This window comes from Oncorhynchus gorbuscha, linkage group LG01 (assembly GCF_021184085.1).
Source record: "Oncorhynchus gorbuscha isolate QuinsamMale2020 ecotype Even-year linkage group LG01, OgorEven_v1.0, whole genome shotgun sequence".
Lineage (NCBI taxonomy): Eukaryota > Metazoa > Chordata > Actinopteri > Salmoniformes > Salmonidae > Oncorhynchus > Oncorhynchus gorbuscha.
Genome location: NC_060173.1, coordinates 7,995,025 through 8,015,742, shown reverse-complemented (window position 1 = coordinate 8,015,742; position 20,718 = coordinate 7,995,025). Strand labels below are relative to the sequence as shown.

At 47.3% G+C, this 20,718-nt stretch overlaps 1 protein-coding gene across 1 annotated transcript in view; it reads left to right on the top strand.

The window, feature by feature from the left end:
* LOC123995794 (1-phosphatidylinositol 4,5-bisphosphate phosphodiesterase zeta-1-like) overlaps window positions 1–20,093 on the top strand; it is a 50,600-nt gene extending 30,507 nt beyond the window's left edge. Inside the window, exons 5-12 of the mRNA XM_046299505.1 lie at window positions 1,792–1,840; window positions 2,000–2,122; window positions 2,546–2,686; window positions 3,341–3,457; window positions 4,069–4,241; window positions 11,799–11,925; window positions 18,228–18,374; window positions 20,011–20,093. Coding sequence (XP_046155461.1) covers window positions 1,792–1,840; window positions 2,000–2,122; window positions 2,546–2,686; window positions 3,341–3,457; window positions 4,069–4,241; window positions 11,799–11,925; window positions 18,228–18,374; window positions 20,011–20,093 — 960 coding nt within the window. The remainder of the gene's footprint in view (window positions 1–1,791; window positions 1,841–1,999; window positions 2,123–2,545; window positions 2,687–3,340; window positions 3,458–4,068; window positions 4,242–11,798; window positions 11,926–18,227; window positions 18,375–20,010) is intronic.
* Window positions 20,094–20,718: the final 625 nt, after the last annotated feature.

Sequence of the window (20,718 nt, the reverse complement as noted above, 5' to 3'; positions counted from 1 at the left end):
GACACAGAGTTACACATGGAGTAAAACAAACATACAGTCAATAATACATTAGAAAAATAAGTCTATATACAATGTGAGCAAATGAGGTGAGATAAAGGAGGTAAAGGCAAAAAAAGGCCATGGTGGCGAAGTTTATACAATATAGCAAGTAAAACACTGAAATGGTAGATTAGCAGTGGAAGAATGTGCAAAGTAGAAATAAAAATAATGGGGTGCAAAGGAGTAAAATAAATAAATACAGTAAGGGAAGAGGTAGTTGTATGGGCTAAATTATAGATGGGTTATGTACATAACCCAATAGAAAAGTCTATATACAGTGTGTTGAAATGTAGTAAGATTAGGGAGGTAAGGCAATAAATAGGCCATAGTGGCAAAATAATTACAATTTAGAAATTAAACACTGGAGTGATAGATATGCAGAAGATGAATGTGCAAGTAGAGATACTGGGGTGCAAAGCAATACACATCTCTACCTGCCCTCCCACACTCTCCACCCCAGAAACACATCTCTACCTGCCCTCCCACACTCTCCACCCCAGAAACACATCTCTACCTGCCCCCCACAGCCTCCCACTAGAAACACATCTCTACCTGCCCCCCCACACCCTCCCACTAGAAACACATCTCTACCTGCCCCCCACACCCTCCCACTAGAAACACATCTCTACCTGCCCCCCACACCCTCCCACTAGAAACACATCTCTACCTGCCCCCCACACCCTCCCACTAGAAACACATCTCTACCTGCCCCCCACACCCTCCCACTAGAAACACATCTCTACCTGCCCCCCACACCCTCCCACTAGAAACACATCTCTATCTGCCCCCCACTAGAAACACATCTCTACCTACCCCCCCACACCCTCCCACTAGAAACACATCTCTACCTGCCCCCCCACACCCTCCCAATAACAATATGGGGATGAGGTAGTTGGGTGAGGTAGTTGGGTGGGCTATTTACAGATGGGCTGTGTACAGATGCAGTGATCGGCAAGCTGCTCTGACAGCTGATGCTTAAAGCTAGTGAGGGAGATATAAGACTCCAGCTTCAGGTGAATTGTGGATGGCCAGGTTATGCCATCTGCCGAAGTGAAATGGACCTGCTTGTTTTTTCTTGTCATACAATGAATGTCCCACACCTTAACATGGTGTTTACTATTTACAATCGGTAGAAAGCAAGTCCATTAATTGATAGTCAGCAAAAGAAAGCCACGATAAGGAGCTACGCATATCAACACCTGCCCCCCCCCACATCCTCCCAATAATAAGGAGCTACACATATCAACGCCTGCCCCCCCCACATCCTCCCAATAATAAGGAGCTACGCATATCAACGCCCCCCACATCCTCCCACTAGAAACACATCTCTACCTGCCCCCCACATCCTCCCACTAGAAACACATCTCTACCTGCCCCCCCACACCCTCCCACTAGAAACACATCTATACCTGCCCCCCCCACACCCTCCCAATAATAAGGAGCTACGCATATCAACGCCTGCCCCCCCACATCCTCCCACTAATAAGGAGCTACGCATATCAACGCCTGCCCCCCCCCACATCCTCCCAATAATAAGGAGCTACGCATATCAACGCCTGCCCCCCACATCCTCCCACTAGAAACACATCTATACCTGCCCCCCACACCCTCCCAATAATAAGGAGCTACGCATATCAACGCCTGCCACTGGACCCGGAAACTTAAAACATTTTCTTTGTGAAACGTTTTTCTTGACTGTCTCTTTCCCGCCGAGACAGATCAGATATGTGGATTATGTCTCTGGGTTGACAGGAGCTGAAATATAAAATCCTGATTAAGAACAAAAAGCTCAGTCCTCAGAGTGAGGCAGAGACAGAGGACAGGAGGGAGAGAGACTCAGAGGACAGGAGGGAGAGAGACTCAGAGGACAGGAGGGAGAGAGACTCAGAGGACAGGAGGGAGAGAGACTCAGAGGACAGGAGGGAGAGAGACTCAGAGGACTTGAGGGAGAGAGACTCAGAGGACAGGAGGGAGAGAGACTCAGAGGGGGAAGACAGTGAGGAAGAGGATGAAGATGATGATGAGGAAGAGGAGCCTAATCTCAAAACAAAGCACCATTCCAAATTGAAACGGAAGAAAGTAAGTCAGGGTTCTTATTGAGGTATGAATCAGGTATTATACACTGGTATATTAGATTAGAGGACACGGATAAACTTTACCTGTACATCTCCTTTTAAACACTAGCACTAAAGCAGGGTCAGTGAGGTTGTCCTGTCCCTAACCTTAATCCTAACCCTAGAGTTTAATTTCCACTCGCCAGCTCAACCCTAACCCTAGTCACAACCTTAATGTGTTTATTGTTCTCTCTCTCGCAATTTCTCTCTCTCTCTCTCTCTCTCTCTCTCTCTCGCAATCTCTCTCTCTCTCTCTCTCTCTCTCAATCTCTCTCTCTCTCTCTCTCTCTCTCTCTCTCTCTCTCTCTCTCTCTCTCTCTCTCTCTCTCTCTCTCTCTCTCTCTCTCTCTCTCTCTCTCTCTGTCTCTCAAAGAGGAAGAAGGCAGCAGTAGTTGCGGAGTCTCTATCTAACCTGGTGGTCTACACCAAGTCAGTGAAGTTCCACAGCTTCAGCCATGCCAGAGAACACCAGCAGTACTATGAGAATACCTCACTGGGGGAGAAGAAGGCTCACAAGCTGGTCAAGACCTCAGGTTTTGTACCTTGGAAGACTTAACAAATTAGTGTTTCAAACTGCACATGGGGGAGAGGGGGGGGAACCACATTTGCAAATATCTAGCAATGTATCAAGTGTTGAACACAGGCAGCAGTAAAAACAGGAGTTTGAGTGTCTAATATTCATATTGTTAGTGAAAAGGGGAATAAAAGACGGTTGAGAATTGGAATGAAACGAGTCTATTGAGATTTGAATGAAAAGAGACTGTTGAGATTCGAATTGAAAGCGCAATCAGTAAACAGGTCATTGTGCTACGGAGATAGAGTGGAGGGGAATGACGCAGTGACAGATGAGTTGTGATGGATTTCACTCAACAGCCATTATCAGCCTCTTGTTGCTATAATGGCTCCTTGATGTGGCATTTTTTTAAAGCACAAAGTCTATGTATAATGCTGCAAGGACACCCTGTCCCTGAACGAGTAATACCAATTTAATCAGTAGTTTGTGACAAACGCTTATCCTTCTTCTTCACCGAATCTGATAAGGTCAAATGATGACCCTAACTTCTAGTCATGTGATGCTAATGAAGTTACCATGTACTTTCCTAGTCTCCTCGTGTCATTTTAGTTCATATAGCAGTCTCGTCGTATCCAGAGAAATGTACAAAAAAACACATGTTCTCATCTCTCAGCTCCAGATTTCGTCCAGCACAACATGGTGTTCATCACCAGGATTTACCCAGCAGCCTCTAGAACCCTGTCCTCCAACTACAACCCTCAGGGGTTCTGGAATGTGGGCTCACAGATGGGTAGGTGGACAGAAAACGTTTTGAATGAGCTCCATGTTCACACCAAAACTTCCTGGAATGTAAATTAGAACGTAATGGTCTTTGGACCGCTTGGTGTGATCAATCTTTCTTTTGTTGTGTTTAAATGTGAGAGCTTGAGTCAATACGATCTTCAATTCATTCATTATGAAAAAAGAAACTTGACGTTACATTTGAGAATAGTCACACAAAAAAACTTTGCAAAAAAATCAAATGTATTTATGGCACAGACATTCACTTCGTATTCCTTTCATGACAACTTTGTTTCTTTGGTAAGACTGAGATTGATGACAACATAATTTTAATTGCTTGAAGGCAGAAGGAGATGAATCACCTTTGTCATTCTATTTGACACAAAACAAAACACAACTTTTATAACTTTTATATAAACAAATCAAACTATATTCAAAGACCCCTGGCTGTGCTTGGTAATGTTGAACTGTAAGGAAATACATTGAATGTTTAGATTTGTGTCTTGTAGTCCAATCCCGGTCTAATCTAGGTTGACGGAGGGCTGGAGAATGTAATCTGTCTGGTCTTGTCTGTGCCCGTGTGGCAATGCTGACATTGTGTCATCTGGACTCTTCTTACAGTGGCTCTGAACTTCCAGTCGTTGGGCCTGCCCATGGACCTGAACAACGGGCGTTTCCAGGACAACGGTGGCTGTGGTTACGTCCTCAAACCCCTCTTCCTCAGAACCAATCAGTGGGGCTTTAATCCAAACAGTTACCGTCACAACCTGAAGCCAGCACACCTACTGCTGAAGGTACTAGAACTGTGTGATGCAAGGATGTGGGTGTGTGAGTGGGGAGGAATGTGGGGCAGGGGAGGGAGTGTTGTGTGGGAGGGGAGGAATGTGGGAGGAGGGGAGGGAGTGTTGTGTGGTGGGGGTGTGTGGGGAGGGAGTGTTGTGTGAGAGGGGGTGTGTGGGGAGGGAGTGTTGTGTGGGGAGGGGGTGTTGTGTGGGAGGGGGTGTTGTGTGGGAGGGAGTGTGTGGGGAGGGGTGTTTTGGGGGGTGTGTGGGGAGGGGTGTTGTGTGGGAGGGGGTGTCCATCCTATCTGGAACATTTATCTCTACCTTTACCTCTAACCTACTGCGTCTCTACCTCTAACCTACTGCGTCTCTACTTACTGCGTCTCCACCTCTAACCTACTGCTTCTCTACCTCTAACCTACTGCGTCTCTACCTCTAACCTACTGCATCTACATCTAACTTACTGCTTCTCTACCTCTAACCTACTGCTTCTCCACCTCTAACTTACTGCATCTCTACCTCTAACTTACTGCGTCTCTACTTCTAACTTACTGCATCTCTACCTCTAACCTACTGCGTCTCTACCTCTAACCTACTGCGTCTCTACCTCTAACCTACTGCATCTCCACCTCTAACCTACTGCGTCTCTACCTCTAACCTACTGCATCTCCACCTCTAACCTACTGCTTCTCTACTTACTGTGTCTCTATCCCCAAATTACTGACTCTATACCTCTAACTTACTGTGTCTCTACTTCTAACTTACTGCATCTCTACCTCTAACCTACTGCGTCTCTACCTCTAACCTACTGCGTCTCTACCTCTAACCTACTGCGTCTCTACCTCTAACCTACTGCATCTCCACCTCTAACCTACTGCGTCTCTACCTCTAACCTACTGCGTCTCTACCTCTAACCTACTGCGTCTCTACCTCTAACCTACTGCGTCTCCACCTCTAACCTACTGCGTCTCCACCTCTAACCTACTGCGTCTCCACCTCTAACCTACTGCGTCTCTACCTCTAACCTACTGCGTCTCTACCTCTAACCTACTGCTTCTCTACTTACGGCGTCTCTACATCTAACCTACTGCGTCTCTACCTCTAACCTACTGCGTCTCTACCTCTAACCTACTGCTTCTCTACTTACGGCGTCTCTACATCTAACCTACTGCGTCTCTACCTCTAACCTACTGCGTCTCTACCTCTAACCTACTGCGTCTCTACCTCTATAACTTTTTGGGGTTACGTTCCCACATTCACTGCCACAGCAACATAGATAGACTAAAAACACATTATCTCTGGGAAGTCAAAGACCAGTTTCAGTTTGTTAGTCATCACGCTCTGGCCGCCCGGTCTACATTAGCAGACTCAAGGAGAATACTCTACAGACTCCAATTAAACGCTGTCCTTTTATTTGTACTGTATATGTAAACGAGCTGCTTCAGTGCACGAGAAAGAGAGATGCTTATGGGTTTTATTCACAAGACACGGTACCATTCCAAATACACTCAGAGGCCAAGCGCAGTGGAATGCCTTCCAAATACAAATCAAATCAAAGTGTATTTGTCACGTGCGCCAAATACAACAGGTGTAGTATACCTTACAGTGACATGCTGAATACAACAGGTGTAGTATACCTTACAGTGACATGCTTACTTACAGGGTCTAACCAATAGTGCGAAAAAGGTATTAGGTGAACAACAGGTAAGTAAAGAAATAAAAACAACAGTAAAAAGACAGTGAAAATAACATTAGGAAGGCTATATACAGATACAGTAGAGAGGCTATAGACAGTAGAGAGGTTATATACAGTAGAGAGACTATATACAGTAGAGAGGCTACATACAGTAGAGAGGTTATATACAGTAGAGAGGCTATATACAGTAGAGAGGCTATAGACAGTAGAGAGGCTATATACAGTAGAGAGGCTATATACAGTAGAGAGGCTATATACAGTAGAGAGGTTATATACAGTAGAGAGGTTATATACAGTAGAGAGGTTATATACAGTAGAGAGGTTATATACAGTAGAGAGGCTATAGACAGTAGAGAGGCTATATACAGTAGAGAGGCTACAGACAGTAGAGAGGCTATAGACAGTAGAGAGGTTATATACAGTAGAGAGGTTATATACAGTAGAGAGGTTATATACAGTAGAGAGGCTATAGACAGTAGAGAGGCTATATACAGTAGAGAGGCTATATACAGTAGAGAGGCTATAGACAGTAGAGAGGTTATATACAGTAGAGAGGCTATATACAGTAGAGGTTATATACAGTAGAGAGGTTATATACAGTAGAGAGGCTATAGACAGTAGAGGTTATATACAGTAGAGAGGTTATATACAGTAGAGAGGCTATATACAGTAGAGAGGTTATATACAGTAGAGAGGCTATATACAGTAGAGGTTATATACAGTAGAGAGGTTATATACAGTAGAGAGGCTATAGACAGTAGAGGTTATATACAGTAGAGAGGTTATATACAGTAGAGAGGCTATATACAGATACAGTAGTGAGGCTATATACAGTAGTGAGGTTATATACAGATACAGTAGAGAGGCTATATACAGTAGTGAGGTTATATACAGTAGAGAGGCTATATACAGTAGAGAGGCTATATACAGTAGAGAGGCTATATACAGTAGAGGTTATATACAGTAGAGAGGTTATATACAGTAGAGAGGCTATAGACAGTAGAGGTTATATACAGTAGAGAGGTTATAGACAGTAGAGAGGCTATATACAGTAGAGAGGCTTTATACAGTAGAGAGGTTATATACAGTAGAGAGGCTATATACAGATACAGTAGTGAGGCTATAGACAGTAGAGAGGTTATATACAGTAGAGAGGTTATATACAGTAGAGAGGCTATATACAGATACAGTAGTGAGGCTATATACAGATACAGTAGTGAGGCTATATACAGTAGAGAGGTTATATACAGATACAGTAGAGAGGCTATATACAGTAGTGAGGTTATATACAGTAGAGAGGCTATATACAGTAGAGAGGCTTTATACAGTAGAGAGGCTATATACAGTAGAGAGGCTATATACAGTAGAGAGGCTATATACAGTAGAAAGGCTATAGACAGTAGAGAGGCTATAGACAGTAGAGAGGCTATATACAGTAGAGAGGCTATATACAGTAGAGAGGCTTTATACAGTAGAGAGGCTACATACAGTAGAGAGACTATATACAGTAGAGAGGCTATATACAGTAGAGAGCTATATACAGTAAAGAGGCTATATACAGTAGAGAGGCTATAGACAGTAGAGAGGCTATATACAGTAGAGAGGCTTTATACAGTAGAGAGGCTATAGACAGTAGAGAGGCTACATACAGTAGAGAGGCTACATAGAGTAGAGAGGCTATATACAGTAGAGAGGCTATATACAGTAGAGAGGCTATAGACAGTAGAGAGGCTACATACAGTAGAGAGGCTACATAGAGTAGAGAGGCTATATACAGTAGAGAGGCTATATACAGTAGAGAGGCTATATACAGTAGAGAGGTTATATACAGTAGAGAGGCTATATATAGTAGAGAGGCTATATACAGTAGAGAGATTATATACAGTAGCGAGGCAATATACAGTAAAGAGGCTATATACAGTAGAGAGGCTATATACAGTAAAGAGGCTATATACAGTAGAGAGGCTATATACAGTAGACGCTATATACAGTAGAGAGGTTATATACAGTAGAGAGGCTATATACAGTAAAGAGGCTATATACAGTAGAGAGGCTATATACAGTAGAGAGGCTATATACAGTAGAGAGGCTATACTAGTCTATAGGAAAATAGCCCACCCATTTTCACCTACCTCATTCCCATACTTTTTTTATACTGTTTTTATTTATTTATTTTTCTGCTCTTTTGCACACCAATATCTCTACCTGTACATGACCTGATCATTTATCACTCCAGTGTTAATCTGCAAAACTGTATTATTCGCCTACCTCCTCATGCCTTTTGCACACATTGTATATAGACTGCCCATTTTTTTTCTACTGTGTTATTGACTTGTTAATTGTTTATTCCATGTGTAACTCTGTGTTGTCTGTTCACACTGCTATGCTTTTATCTTGGCCAGGTCGCAGTTGCAAATGAGAACTTGTTCTCAACTAGCCTACCTGGTTAAATAAAGGTGAAATAAAATAAAAATAAAAATAAATACACAGTAGAGAGGCTATATAGAGGCTAACGTTTTCCTGTAGTCCACAATCATCTCCTTAGTCTTGGTTATGTTGAGGGAGAGGTTGTTGTCCTGGCACCAAACGACCAGGTCTTTGACCTCCTCCCTATAGGCTGTCACGTCGTTGTCGGTGATCAGGCCTACCACTGTGGTGTTGTCTGCAAACTTAATGATTGTGTTGGAGTCGTGTCTGGCCAAGTAGTTGTGGGTGAACAGGGAGTACAGGAGGGGGCTAAGCACGCACCCCTATGGAACCCCATGTTGAGGATCAGCGTGGCAGATGTGTTGTTACCTACCCTTACCACCTGGGGGCGGACCGTAAGGAAGTCCAGGATCAAGTTGCAGAAGGAGGTGTTTAGTCCCAGGATCCTTAGTTTAGTGATGAACTTTGAGGGCACTATGGTGTTGAATGCTGAGCTGTAGTCAATGAATAACATTCTCACATTGGTGTTCCTTTTGTCCAGGTGGGAAAGGACAGTGTGGAGTGCAATAGAGATGGCGTCATCTGTGGATCTGTTTGGGCGGTATGCAAATTGGAGTGGGTCTAGGGTTTCTGGGATAATGGTGTTGATGTGAGCCATTATCAGCTTTTCAAAGCACTTCATGGCTACAGACGTGAGTGTCACGGGTCTGTAGTCATTTAGGCAAGTTGCCTTTGTGTTCTTGGGCACAGGGACTATGGTGGTCTACTTGGAACATGTTGGTATTACAGACTCAATCAGGGACATGTTGAAAATGTCAGTGAAGACACCTGCCAGTTGGTCAGCACATGCCCGGAGCACACGTCCTGGTAATCCGTCTGGCCCCGCGGCCTTGTGAATGTTGACCTGTTTGAAGGTCTTACTCACGTCGGCTACGGAGAGCGTGATCACACAGTCCTCCAGAACAGCTGATGCTCTCATGCGTTGCTTGCCTCGAAGCGAGCATAGAAGTAATTTAGCTCATCTGGTAGGCTCGTGTCACTGGGCAGCTCGCAGCTGTGCTTCCCTTTGTAGTCTGTAATAGTTTTCAAGCCCTGCCACATGAGACAAGCGTCAGAGCCGGTGTAGTAGGATTCAATCTTTGCCCTGTATTGATGCTTTGCCTGTTTGATGTTTCGTCGCAGGGCATTGCAGGATTTCTTATAAGCTACCTTGAAAGCGGCACCTCTACCCTTTAGCTCAGTGAGGATGTTGCCTGTAATCCATGGCTTCTGGTTGGGGTATGTACGTACAGTCACTGTGGGGATGATGTCCTCAATGCACTTATTGATTGGCCGTCAGCCAATCAGCATTCGGGGCTCAAACCACCCAGTTTATAACAGACAATATACCACGGGTATGACATATAATGACCTGTTTACTGTTGTAATTACGTTGTTAACCAGTTTATAATAGCAATAAGGCACCTCTGGGGGTTTGTGGTATAAGGCAAATTAACCACAGCTAAGGACTGTAAATCCAGGCACTCTGCATTGCGTTGTGAGTAAGAACAGCCCTTTAACCGTGGTATATTAGCCATATGCCATACCCCCTCGGGCCTTATTGCTTCAGTAGACTAAACTAGACTCCCCCTGCGCATGAAAAATACATGTATTCTCTTATCAGAGGTGGGAAAAAAACACCTTTATGTATCAACATCCTGTGCTTCAGGTCTGGTACTCCACTCCAGGGAAAGCCTCCTAGAAAGCCCTGCAGAGCTTTCAAGTCCAGTGGAATCGGATTTATAAATAGAATAATGTTCACTTATAAATAGGTATGCTGCTGTATTGAATAATTCAACTAGAAGAGGTAAGAAAATAACGCTGCTTCCTTTTCAACTCTATGGACCTATTTCACATACTGTTTTACCAATCTATTTGGTATACTGTTTTACCAATCTATTTGGTATACTGTTTTACCAATCTATTTGGTATACTGTTTTACCAATCTATTTGGTATACTGTTTTACCAATCTACTTGGTATACTGTTTTACCAATCTATTTGGTATACTGTTTTACCAATCTACTTGGTATACTGTTTTACTAATCTATTTGGTATATGGTTTTACCAATCTATTTGGTATACTGTTTTACCAATATATTTCCTAACAATCGGTTTCCTTGAGCAGAAGAATGGACCTCACTGACCCAATCTGAGTGAGTTTTGGGATTGTGTGTAATTACCATAACCCCCCATAACCCCCATAGTCATGCATAGTTCCCCCTTACCCTAAATCAATGAGTCACGGATCAGTCCATCACACAGTTGAGTCCGACACATGTAACACCAGCCTGGTAATCACTGGACTGATGATCAAACCTCACAATACCTATAGCACCACTATGAGGGGGGGTCATTGACTTCCCGTTTCCTGAGTGAGGCGGATCCATCGGTGCCAGGCAGGCATACCCAGATAACTGCATCCAGGTTTGTCTTTGATCAGGGTTGGGCATAGGGATGAGAGAAGAGGAGAGAGTGGACTACAGATAAGCCTGCCAGACTGGTGTAATTACACTTCTACTCCCTTCCTCCCTCCTTCCCTCGCTCACTCGGTTCTCTCCCCCATGCCCACTCCTAGTGCTGATGAATCCCCGGCACCAGGCCCCGAGGCAGAAGAACACACGCCCCATCGGATTGGAACATTTACATCCTCATTGAAAAGCAATGAGAAAATTTTTAATTTGGTATTCAGTAAGGAAACTGAAATTCCAATGTCTGTCTGTCTGTCTGTCTGTCTGTCTGTCTGTCTGTCTGTCTGTCTGTCTGTCTGTCTGTCTGTCTGTCTGTCTGTCTGTCTGTCTGTCTGTCTGTCTGTCTACCACCTGTCTGTCTACCACCTGTCTGTCTGTCTGTCTGTCTGTCTGTCTGTCTGTCTGTCTACCACCTGTCTGTCTGTCTGTCTGTCTGTCTGTCTGTCTGTCTGTCTGTCTGTCTGTCTGTCTGTCTGTCTGTCTGTCTGTCTGTCTGTCTGTCTGTCTGTCTGTCTGTCTGTCTGTCTGTCTGTTTACTGTCTGTCTGTCTGTGTCTACCACCTGTGTTTGTCTGTCTGTCTGTCTGTTTATTGTCTGTCTGTCTGTGTCTACCACCTGTGTCTGTCTGTCTGTCTGTCTGTCTGTCTGTCTGTCTGTCTGTCTGTCTGTCTGTCTGTCTGTCTGTCTGTCTGTCTGTCTGTCTGTCTGTCTGTCTGTCTGTCTGTCTGTCTGTCTGTCTGTCTGTCTGTCTGTCTGTCTGTCTGTCTGTCTGTCTGTCTGTCTGTCTGTATGTATGTATGTATGTATGTATGCATGTCTTATGCCATGGCATGCTGGGTTCAACCGTCTCTGGGTTCACAGAGACAGAATTAATGTAAAGTGTTCAGAGGGAAAAACACTAACAGCTCATGTCTCTGTCCCTGTCCCTGGTGTGAAGGTTATCAGTGGCTCCAACCTGCCTGTTCCGCGGAGCGGCAAGTACCTGGACCCCTTCGTACGCGTGGAGATCCACAGTGTCCACGCAGACTCCTGCAGGAGACACACAGACACTGTCAGACACAACTGTGAGTTCTCCAAGCGACTGTCCCACTGATTCAATAGTGGGGCAGTCGCCCTTTTTAAAGGCAATGTTTCCTTTCTCCGTAGAAACCGCATTTACGGTAAACATAAGTCAGATCAATCGGAAATTACCTTTAAAATGTCCATTGCGCTGTGACGCGGATCTCCCGCGGTCCGGCTTGAATCCACTTAATGGTAACCGAGCAACTGTGTGTTCTGAAGCATAGATAGAGACGGGTACACATGAGAGACACTGCGTCTCAGACGTGGTTAGATTGGAGTGTGCATGAGTCCTGTTACAAAGGCATGAACAAACACGACGGTGAAGCAAACAAAACTAGAGTATGTGAAGGAACCTATGACAGTCAATGTCTGGGAAAGACAGTCAATGTCTGGGAAAGACAGTCAATGTCTGGGAAAGACAGTCAATGTCTGGGAAAGACAGTCAATGTCTGGGAAAGACAGTCAATGTCTGGGAAAGACAGTCAATGTCTGGGAAAGAGAGTCAATGTCTGGGAAAGACAGTCAATGTCTGGGAAAGACAGTCAATGTCTGGGAAAGAGAGTCAATGTCTGGGAAAGAGAGTCAATGTCTGGGAAAGACAGTCAATGTCTGGGAAAGACAGTCAATGTCTGGGAAAGAGACTCAATGTCTGGGAAAGACAGTCAATGTCTGGGAAAGACAGTCTATGTCTGGGAAAGACAGTCTATGTCTTTAAATAGACAGTCGATGTCTGGGAAAGACAGTCGATGTCTGGAAGAAAAAATGGGCTCAACCTACAAAGTCTCAGAGTGATACAGTGTACAGAGGAGCAGACTAGCTGTGATCTCAAAGTACTGTTTGAATCTACAGTCAGAACCCATACTCATAGAGACCAGTCTCCTGCCCTAGGAAACCACTTTATAAAACTTTAATTCTTCTCCCCGTGAATCCAATTCCCGGGCCGACAGCTCTTGGGCTTCCGAGGGCGAAATGTGCTGATGAGCTAGCCTCTTCAAAAGGCACAGTGTGGGTCCCAAAGTGCACTCTTTCCCCTATGTAGTCCACTGCTTTTGACCAGGGTCCAGGTAGTGCACTTTAGGCTATAGGGTATGATTTGGGATGCACACTGTCTGGTTTGCCTTTAGAGAAGTAGAGGGCTCATCCTTGAACTACAGTAGGCTACACTAGACCTCAGAAAGAACACAGAGGACAGAGAGACACGAGACCTCAGAAAGAACACAGAGGACAGAGAGACACGAGACCTCAGAAAGAACACAGAGGACAGAGAGACACGAGACCTCAGAAAGAACACAGAGGACAGAGAGACACGAGACCTCAGAAAGAACACAGAGGACAGAGAGACACGAGACCTCAGAAAGAAGAAATAGGACAGAGAGACACGAGACCTCAGAAAGAACACAGAGGACAGAGAGACACTAGACCTCAGAAAGAACACAGAGGACAGAGAGACACGAGACCTCAGAAAGAACACAGAGGACAGAGAGACACGAGACCTCAGAAAGAACACAGAGGACAGAGAGACACGATACCTCAGAAAGAACACAGAGGACAGAGAGACACGAGACCTCAGAAAGAACACAGAGGACAGAGAGACACGATACCTCAGAAAGAACACAGAGGACAGAGAGACACGATTCTGTATATCAGACAGAGGACAGGGTCCACTAGAGAGGTGAGGACAGGGTCCACTAGAGAGGAGAGAGGACAGGCTGCACTCACTAGAGAGGAGAGAGGACAGGCTGCACTCACTAGAGATGAGAGAGGACAGGCTGCACTCACTAGAGAGGAGAGGACAGGCTGCTCTCACTAGAGAGGAGAGAGGACAGGCTGCTCTCACTAGAGAGGAGAGAGGACAGGCTGCTCTCACTAGAGAGGAGAGAGGACAGGCTGTACCCACTAGAGAGGAGAGAGGACAGGCTGCTCTCACTAGAGAGGAGAGGACAGGCTGCTCTCACTAGAGAGGAGAGAGGACAGGCTGTACCCACTAGAGAGGAGAGAGGACAGGCTGCTCTCACTCGAGAGGACAGGCTGTACCCACTAGAGAGGAGAGAGGACAGGCTGCTCTCACTAGAGAGGAGAGGACAGGCTGCTCTCACTAGAGAGGAGAGGACAGGCTGCTCTCACTAGAGAGGAGAGAGGACAGGCTGTACCCACTAGAGAGGAGAGAGGACAGGCTGCTCTCACTCGAGAGGACAGGCTGTACCCACTAGAGAGGAGAGAGGACAGGCTGCTCTCACTAGAGAGGAGAGGACAGGCTGCTCTCACTAGAGAGGAGAGAGGACAGGCTGTACCCACTAGAGAGGAGAGAGGACAGGCTGCTCTCACTCGAGAGGAGAGAGGACAGGCTGCTCTCACTAGAGAGGAGAGAGGACAGGCTGTACCCACTAGAGAGGAGAGAGGACAGGCTGCTCTCACTAGAGAGGAGAGAGGACAGACTGTACCCACTAGAGAGGAGAGAGGACAGGCTGCTCTCACTCGAGAGGACAGGCTGTACCCACTAGAGAGGAGAGAGGACAGGCTGCTCTCACTCGAGAGGAGAGAGGACAGGCTGTACCCACTAGAGAGGAGAGAGGACAGGCTGTACCCACTAGAGAGGAGAGAGGACAGGCTGCTCTCATTCGAGAGGAGAGAGGACAGGCTGTACCCACTAGAGAGGAGAGGAGAGAGGACAGGCTGCTCTCACTCGAGAGGAGAGAGGACAGGCTGTACCCACTAGAGAGGAGAGAGGACAGGCTGCTCTCACTCGAGAGAGAGAGGACAGGCTGCACTCACTCGAGAGGACAGGCTGTACCCACTAGAGAGGTACCCACTAGAGAGGAGAGAGGACAGGCTGTACCCACTAGAGAGGAGAGAGGACAGGCTGCTCTCACTAGAGAGGAGAGGACAGGCTGCTCTCACTAGAGAGGAGAGAGGACAGGCTGTACCCACTAGAGAGGACAGGCTGTACCCACTAGAGAGGAGAGAGGACAGGCTGCTCTCACTCGAGAGGACAGGCTGCTCTCACTAGAGAGGAGAGAGGACAGGCTGTACCCACTAGAGAGGAGAGAGGACAGGCTGCTCTCACTCGAGAGGACAGGCTGTACCCACTAGAGAGGAGAGAGGACAGGCTGCTCTCACTAGAGAGGAGAGAGGACAGACTGTACCCACTAGAGAGGAGAGAGGACAGGCTGCTCTCACTTGAGAGGACAGGCTGTACCCACTAGAGAGGAGAGAGGACAGGCTGCTCTCACTCGAGAGGAGAGAGGACAGGCTGTACCCACTAGAGAGGAGAGAGGACAGGCTGTACCCACTAGAGAGGAGAGAGGACAGGCTGCTCTCATTCGAGAGGAGAGAGGACAGGCTGTACCCACTAGAGAGGAGAGGAGAGAGGACAGGCTGCTCTCACTCGAGAGGACAGGCTGTACCCACTAGAGAGGAGAGAGGACAGGCTGCTCTCACTCGAGAGAGAGAGGACAGGCTGCACTCACTCGAGAGGACAGGCTGTACCCACTAGAGAGGTACCCACTAGAGAGGAGAGAGGACAGGCTGTACCCACTAGAGAGAAGAGAGGACAGGCTGCTCTCACTAGAGAGGAGAGGACAGGCTGCTCTCACTAGAGAGGAGAGAGGACAGGCTGTACCCACTAGAGAGGTACCCACTAGAGAGGAGAGAGGACAGGCTGTACCCACTAGAGAGGAGAGAGGACAGGCTGCTCTCACTAGAGAGGAGAGGACAGGCTGCTCTCACTAGAGAGGAGAGAGGACAGGCTGTACCCACTAGAGAGGAGAGAGGACAGGCTGCTCTCACTCGAGAGGACAGGCTGCTCTCACTAGAGAGGAGAGAGGACAGGCTGTACCCACTAGAGAGGAGAGAGGACAGGCTGCTCTCACTCGAGAGGACAGGCTGTACCCACTAGAGAGGAGAGAGGACAGGCTGCTCTCACGAGAGAGGGGAAAGAAAAGAGAGCCAAGCGAGGACACTAGACGTATACACTATACCTACAGTGCAGTAATGTCATTTGTGACTTAGATTTTTGCTACTGGAGACTATATAAAAAGTTGTATTTGCATATAGAATATCACTGACACACAGGTAATGTGGACCATTTCATTAACAGCTTGTGAAGCATTTCCATCATTTGAAGTCTGGGTGAACAATAACACGTGTTTCTGTCTGTTTTAAAACATCCCTTCGAAAAAACCCCAGGACATGTCTCATTCAATCTCCTCTGTCTGCTTTCATCTGCCCTCAGGACATGTCTCATTCAATCTCCCCTGTCTGCTTTCATCTGCCCTCAGGACATGTCTCATTCAATCTCCTCTGTCTGCTTTCATCTGCCCTCAGGACATGTCTCATTCAATCTCCTCTGTCTGCTTTCATCTGCCCTCAGGACATGTCTCATTCAATCTCCTCTGTCTGCTTTCATCTGCCCTCAGGACATGTCTCATTCAATCTCCTCTGTCTGCTTTCATCTGCCCTCAGGACATGTCTCATTCAATCTCCTCTGTCTGCTTTCATCTGCCCTCAGGACATGTCTCATTCAATCTCCTCTGTCTGCTTTCATCTGCCCTCAGGACATGTCTCATTCAATCTCCTCTGTCTGCTTTCATCTGCCCTCAGGACATGTCTCATTCAATCTCCCTGTCTGCTTTCATCTGCCCTCAGGACATGTCTCATTCAATCTCCCCTGTCTGCTTTCATCTGCCCTCAGGACATGTCTCATTCAATCTCCCTGTCTGCTTTCATCTGCCCTCAGGACATGTCTCATTCAATCTCCTCTGTCTGCTTTCATCTGCCCTCAGGACATGTCTCATTCAATCTCCCTGTCTGCTTTCATCTGCCCTCAGGACATGTCTCATTCAATCTCCCCTGTCTGCTTTCATCTGCCCTCAGGACATGTCTCATTCAATCTCCTCTGTCTGCTTTCATCTGCCCTCAGGACATGTCTCATTCAATCTCCTCTGTCTGCTTTCATCTGCCCTCAGGACATGTCTCATTCAATCTCCCCTGTCTGCTTTCATCTGCCCTCAGGACATGTCTCATTCAATCTCCTCTGTCTGCTTTCATCTGCCCTCAGGACATGTCTCATTCAATCTCCCCTGTCTGCTTTCATCTGCCCTCAGGACATGTCTCATTCAATCTCCTCTGTCTGCTTTCATCTGCCCTCAGGACATGTCTCATTCAATCTCCCCTGTCTGCTTTCATCTGCCCTCAGGACATGTCTCATTCAATCTCCTCTGTCTGCTTTCATCTGCCCTCAGGACATGTCTCATTCAATCTCCTCTGTCTGCTTTCATCTGCCCTCTGGACATGTCTCATTCAATCTCCTCTTCTGCTTTCATCTGCCCTCAGGACATGTCTCATTCAATCTCCTCTGTCTGCTTTCATCTGCCCTCAGGACATGCCTCATTCAATCTCCTCTGTCTGCTTTCATCTGCCCTCAGGACATGTCTCATTCAATCTCCTCTGTCTGCTTTCATCTGCCCTCTGGACATGTCTCATTCAATCTCCTCTGTCTGCTTTCATCTGCCCTCTGGACATGTCTCATTCAATCTCCTCTTCTGCTTTCATCTGCCCTCAGGACATGTCTCATTCAATCTCCTCTGTCTGCTTTCATCTGCCCTCAGCGATAATGAACTCCTGAACGGAGTGTTAAAGACGCAACTCAAGAGTCTAATTGTTTCTTCATAGCATCAGATATAGTCGCACCTTACTCGGTTCCCAGGACCCTGCTTTGACCAGGGCCCACATAGAGCTCTGGTCTAAAGTAGTGCACTATATAGGGAATAGGGTTCTATAGGGCCCGGGTGTAAAGTAGTGCACTATATAGGGAATATGGTTCTATAGAGCTCTGGTCTAAAGTAGTGCACTATATAGGGAATAGGGTTCTATAGGGCTCTGGTCTAAAGTAGTTCACTATATAGGGAATAGGGTTCTATAGGGCACTGGTCTAAAGTAGTGCACTATATAGGGAATAGGGTTCTATAGGGCTCTGGTCTAAAGTAGTTCACTATATAGAAAACAGGGTTCTATAGGGCCCTGGTATAAAGTAGTGCACTATATAGGGAATAGGGTGCCATATCGTACCCTCGGTTGTTTTGACAGTCGTTATTCTATGGAGGCGTTTACATCCCCTGGCCACGTATCACCCTTCATTTGGCGTGTTCTAAAAGCCCGAGCACTTCCTCGATGTAAACGAACAGTGATTCATCTTATTTAGAACACATCACCCAGACATGGACTGCTCGGTGGAGACAAGAGGGAGAGATAGAGAGTTCACCTATTTGAGGGTGGAAATAGTAACTGTTCTGGCTCCCTCCCACAGCTCTGAGCCCTCGTTGGGACTCAGCCATGAACTTCACCATCTCTGTCCCTGACCTCAGCCTCATCCGCTTCACTGTAAGAGACCAGACAGGACTCACCTCTGAGTTTATAGGACAGTACACCATCCCCTTCATCAGCATGAAGAAAGGTGAGAGGTGGAGGAAGAGGAGAGAGAGGGAGGGAGAGGAAGAGAAAGAGGGGGAGGATGAGGAGAGAGAGGGAGGATGATTGTTAGTGAGGGAGGAAGAGGGGAAGAGAGGAAGAGAGGGAGGGGGACGATAAGGAGAGAGAGGGAGGAAGAGGGTTAGCGAGGGAGGGGGATGAAGAGATGGATTGGGAGGAAGAGGGTTAGCGAGCGAGGGGGGTTAATGAGGGAAGGGGCAGGGTTAGAGAGGGAAGGGGTGGGTTAGCAAGGGAGGGGGAAGAAGAGATGGATGGGGAGGAAGAGGGTTAGCGAGGGAGGGGGAGGAAGAGAGTTAGCGAGGGAAGAAGAGGGTTAGCGAGGGAGGGGAGGAAGAGAGTTAGCGAGGGAAGAAGAGGGTTAGCGAGGGAGGGGGAGGAAGAGAGTTAGCGAGGGAAGAAGAGAGTTAGCGAGGGAAGAAGAGGGTTAGCGAGGGAGGGGGAGGAAGAGAGTTAGCGAGGGAAGAAGAGGGTTAGCGAGGGAGGGGGAGGAAGAGAGTTAGCGAGGGAAGAAGAGGGTTAGCGAGGGAGGAAGAGGGTTAGCGAGGGAGGGGAAGGAAGAGAGTTAGCGATTGAAGAAGAGAGTTAGCGAGGGAAGAAGAGGGTTAGCGAGGGAGGAAGAGGGTTAGCGAGGGAGGAAGAGGGTTAGCGAGGGAGGAAGAGGGTTAGCGAGGGAAGAAGAGGGTTAGCGAGGGAGGAAGAGGGTTAGCGAGGGAGGAAGAGGGTTAGCGAGGAGGAAGAGGGTTAGCGAGGGAGGAAGAGGGTTAGCGAGGGAGGAAGAGGGTTAGCGAGGAGGAAGAGGGTTAGCGAGGGAGGAAGAGGGTTAGCGAGGGAGGAAGAGGGTTAGCGAGGGAGGAAGAGGGTTAGCGAGGGAGGAAGAGGGTTAGCGAGGGAGGAAGAGGGTTAGCGAGGGAGGAAGAGGGTTAGCGAGGGAGGAAGAGGGTTAGCGAGGGAAGAAGAGGGGCGAGGGAAGAAGAGGGTTAGCGAGGGAGGAAGAGGGTTAGCGAGGGAGGAAGAGGGTTAGCGAGGGAGGAAGAGGGTAGCGAGGGAGGAAGAGGGTTAGCGAGGAGGAAGAGGGTTAGCGAGGGAGGAAGAGGGTTAGCGAGGGAGGAAGAGGGTTAGCGAGGGAGGAAGAGGGTTAGCGAGGGAGGAAGAGGGTTAGCGAGGAGGGAGGAAGAGGGTTAGCGAGGGAGGAAGAGGGTTAGCGAGGGAGGAAGAGGGTTAGCGAGGGAGGAAGAGGGTTAGCGAGGGAGGAAGAGGGTTAGCGAGGGAGGAAGAGGGTTAGCGAGGGAGGAAGAGGGTTAGCGAGGGAGGAAGAGGGTTAGCGAGGGAGGAAGAGGGTTAGCGAGGGAGGAAGAGGGTTAGCGAGGGAGGAAGAGGGTTAGCGAGGGAGGAAGAGGGTTAGCGAGGGAGGAAGAGGGTTAGCGAGGGGGTAAAGAGAGAGAACACACAGTCGTGAGTGATTGACATAATCAGGCCTGAACAGTGACATGGACTGTGTTCCAATCCACAAGGATGCTTCCTTTCAAGGCAGGTAGGCAGCATCCTTTGTATTGAGACATCGTATCCATTAGTTGCATGTGCTTGTATTCCCATCTCTCCAGGGTACCGCTGGGTTCCTCTCCTGTCTAGAGAGGGCTATAGCCTGGATCCAGCTTCTCTCTTCATTTTCATCTGGTACTCCTAGCACCTCTCCATCTGATAACTTCTCCTTCTTAGAGCTTCTCCTTCTCCAGGACCTAACCATTGCATCTCAGCCTGGATTCAGCATCTCTTTGTCTTCGTCTGGTACTTCTAGAAACCCCCTAGAAATCTTCCTAGGACGTCTCCATGTGTGGCATACCTAGAACTACTTCATTTCTCCATTACCCAGGCTCAGCATTGATAAAGGCCCTTTGGTAGTTCCAGGAAGCAGCAAGTAATTAAAAGTGGATGTAGGTACTGTATGATATAGATATCTGATTTATTGGCATAGAACAAGTCTGATATACAGTATTGTACGGAAACTAGTGGTATAGATCTAGTGATATAGATCAGCAGGACAATGGGACTGGGACTTTCTGAAGGCACTGTACAAAGTAAGGGTATTTCAATTGTTGAAGTATTGACGCATAGTGACTCGAAGGAGTTCCGTTTCTGCTTTCAACTCTGTGGATGAAGTCATGGTGGAGTTGAGGTACTTGGCAAGGGATGGGACAGGGACTGACTAAGGCTGGGGATGGGACAGGGACTGACTAAGGTTGGGGATGGGACAGGGACTGACTAAGGCTGGGGATGGGACAGGGACTGACTAAGGCTGGGGATGGGACCGG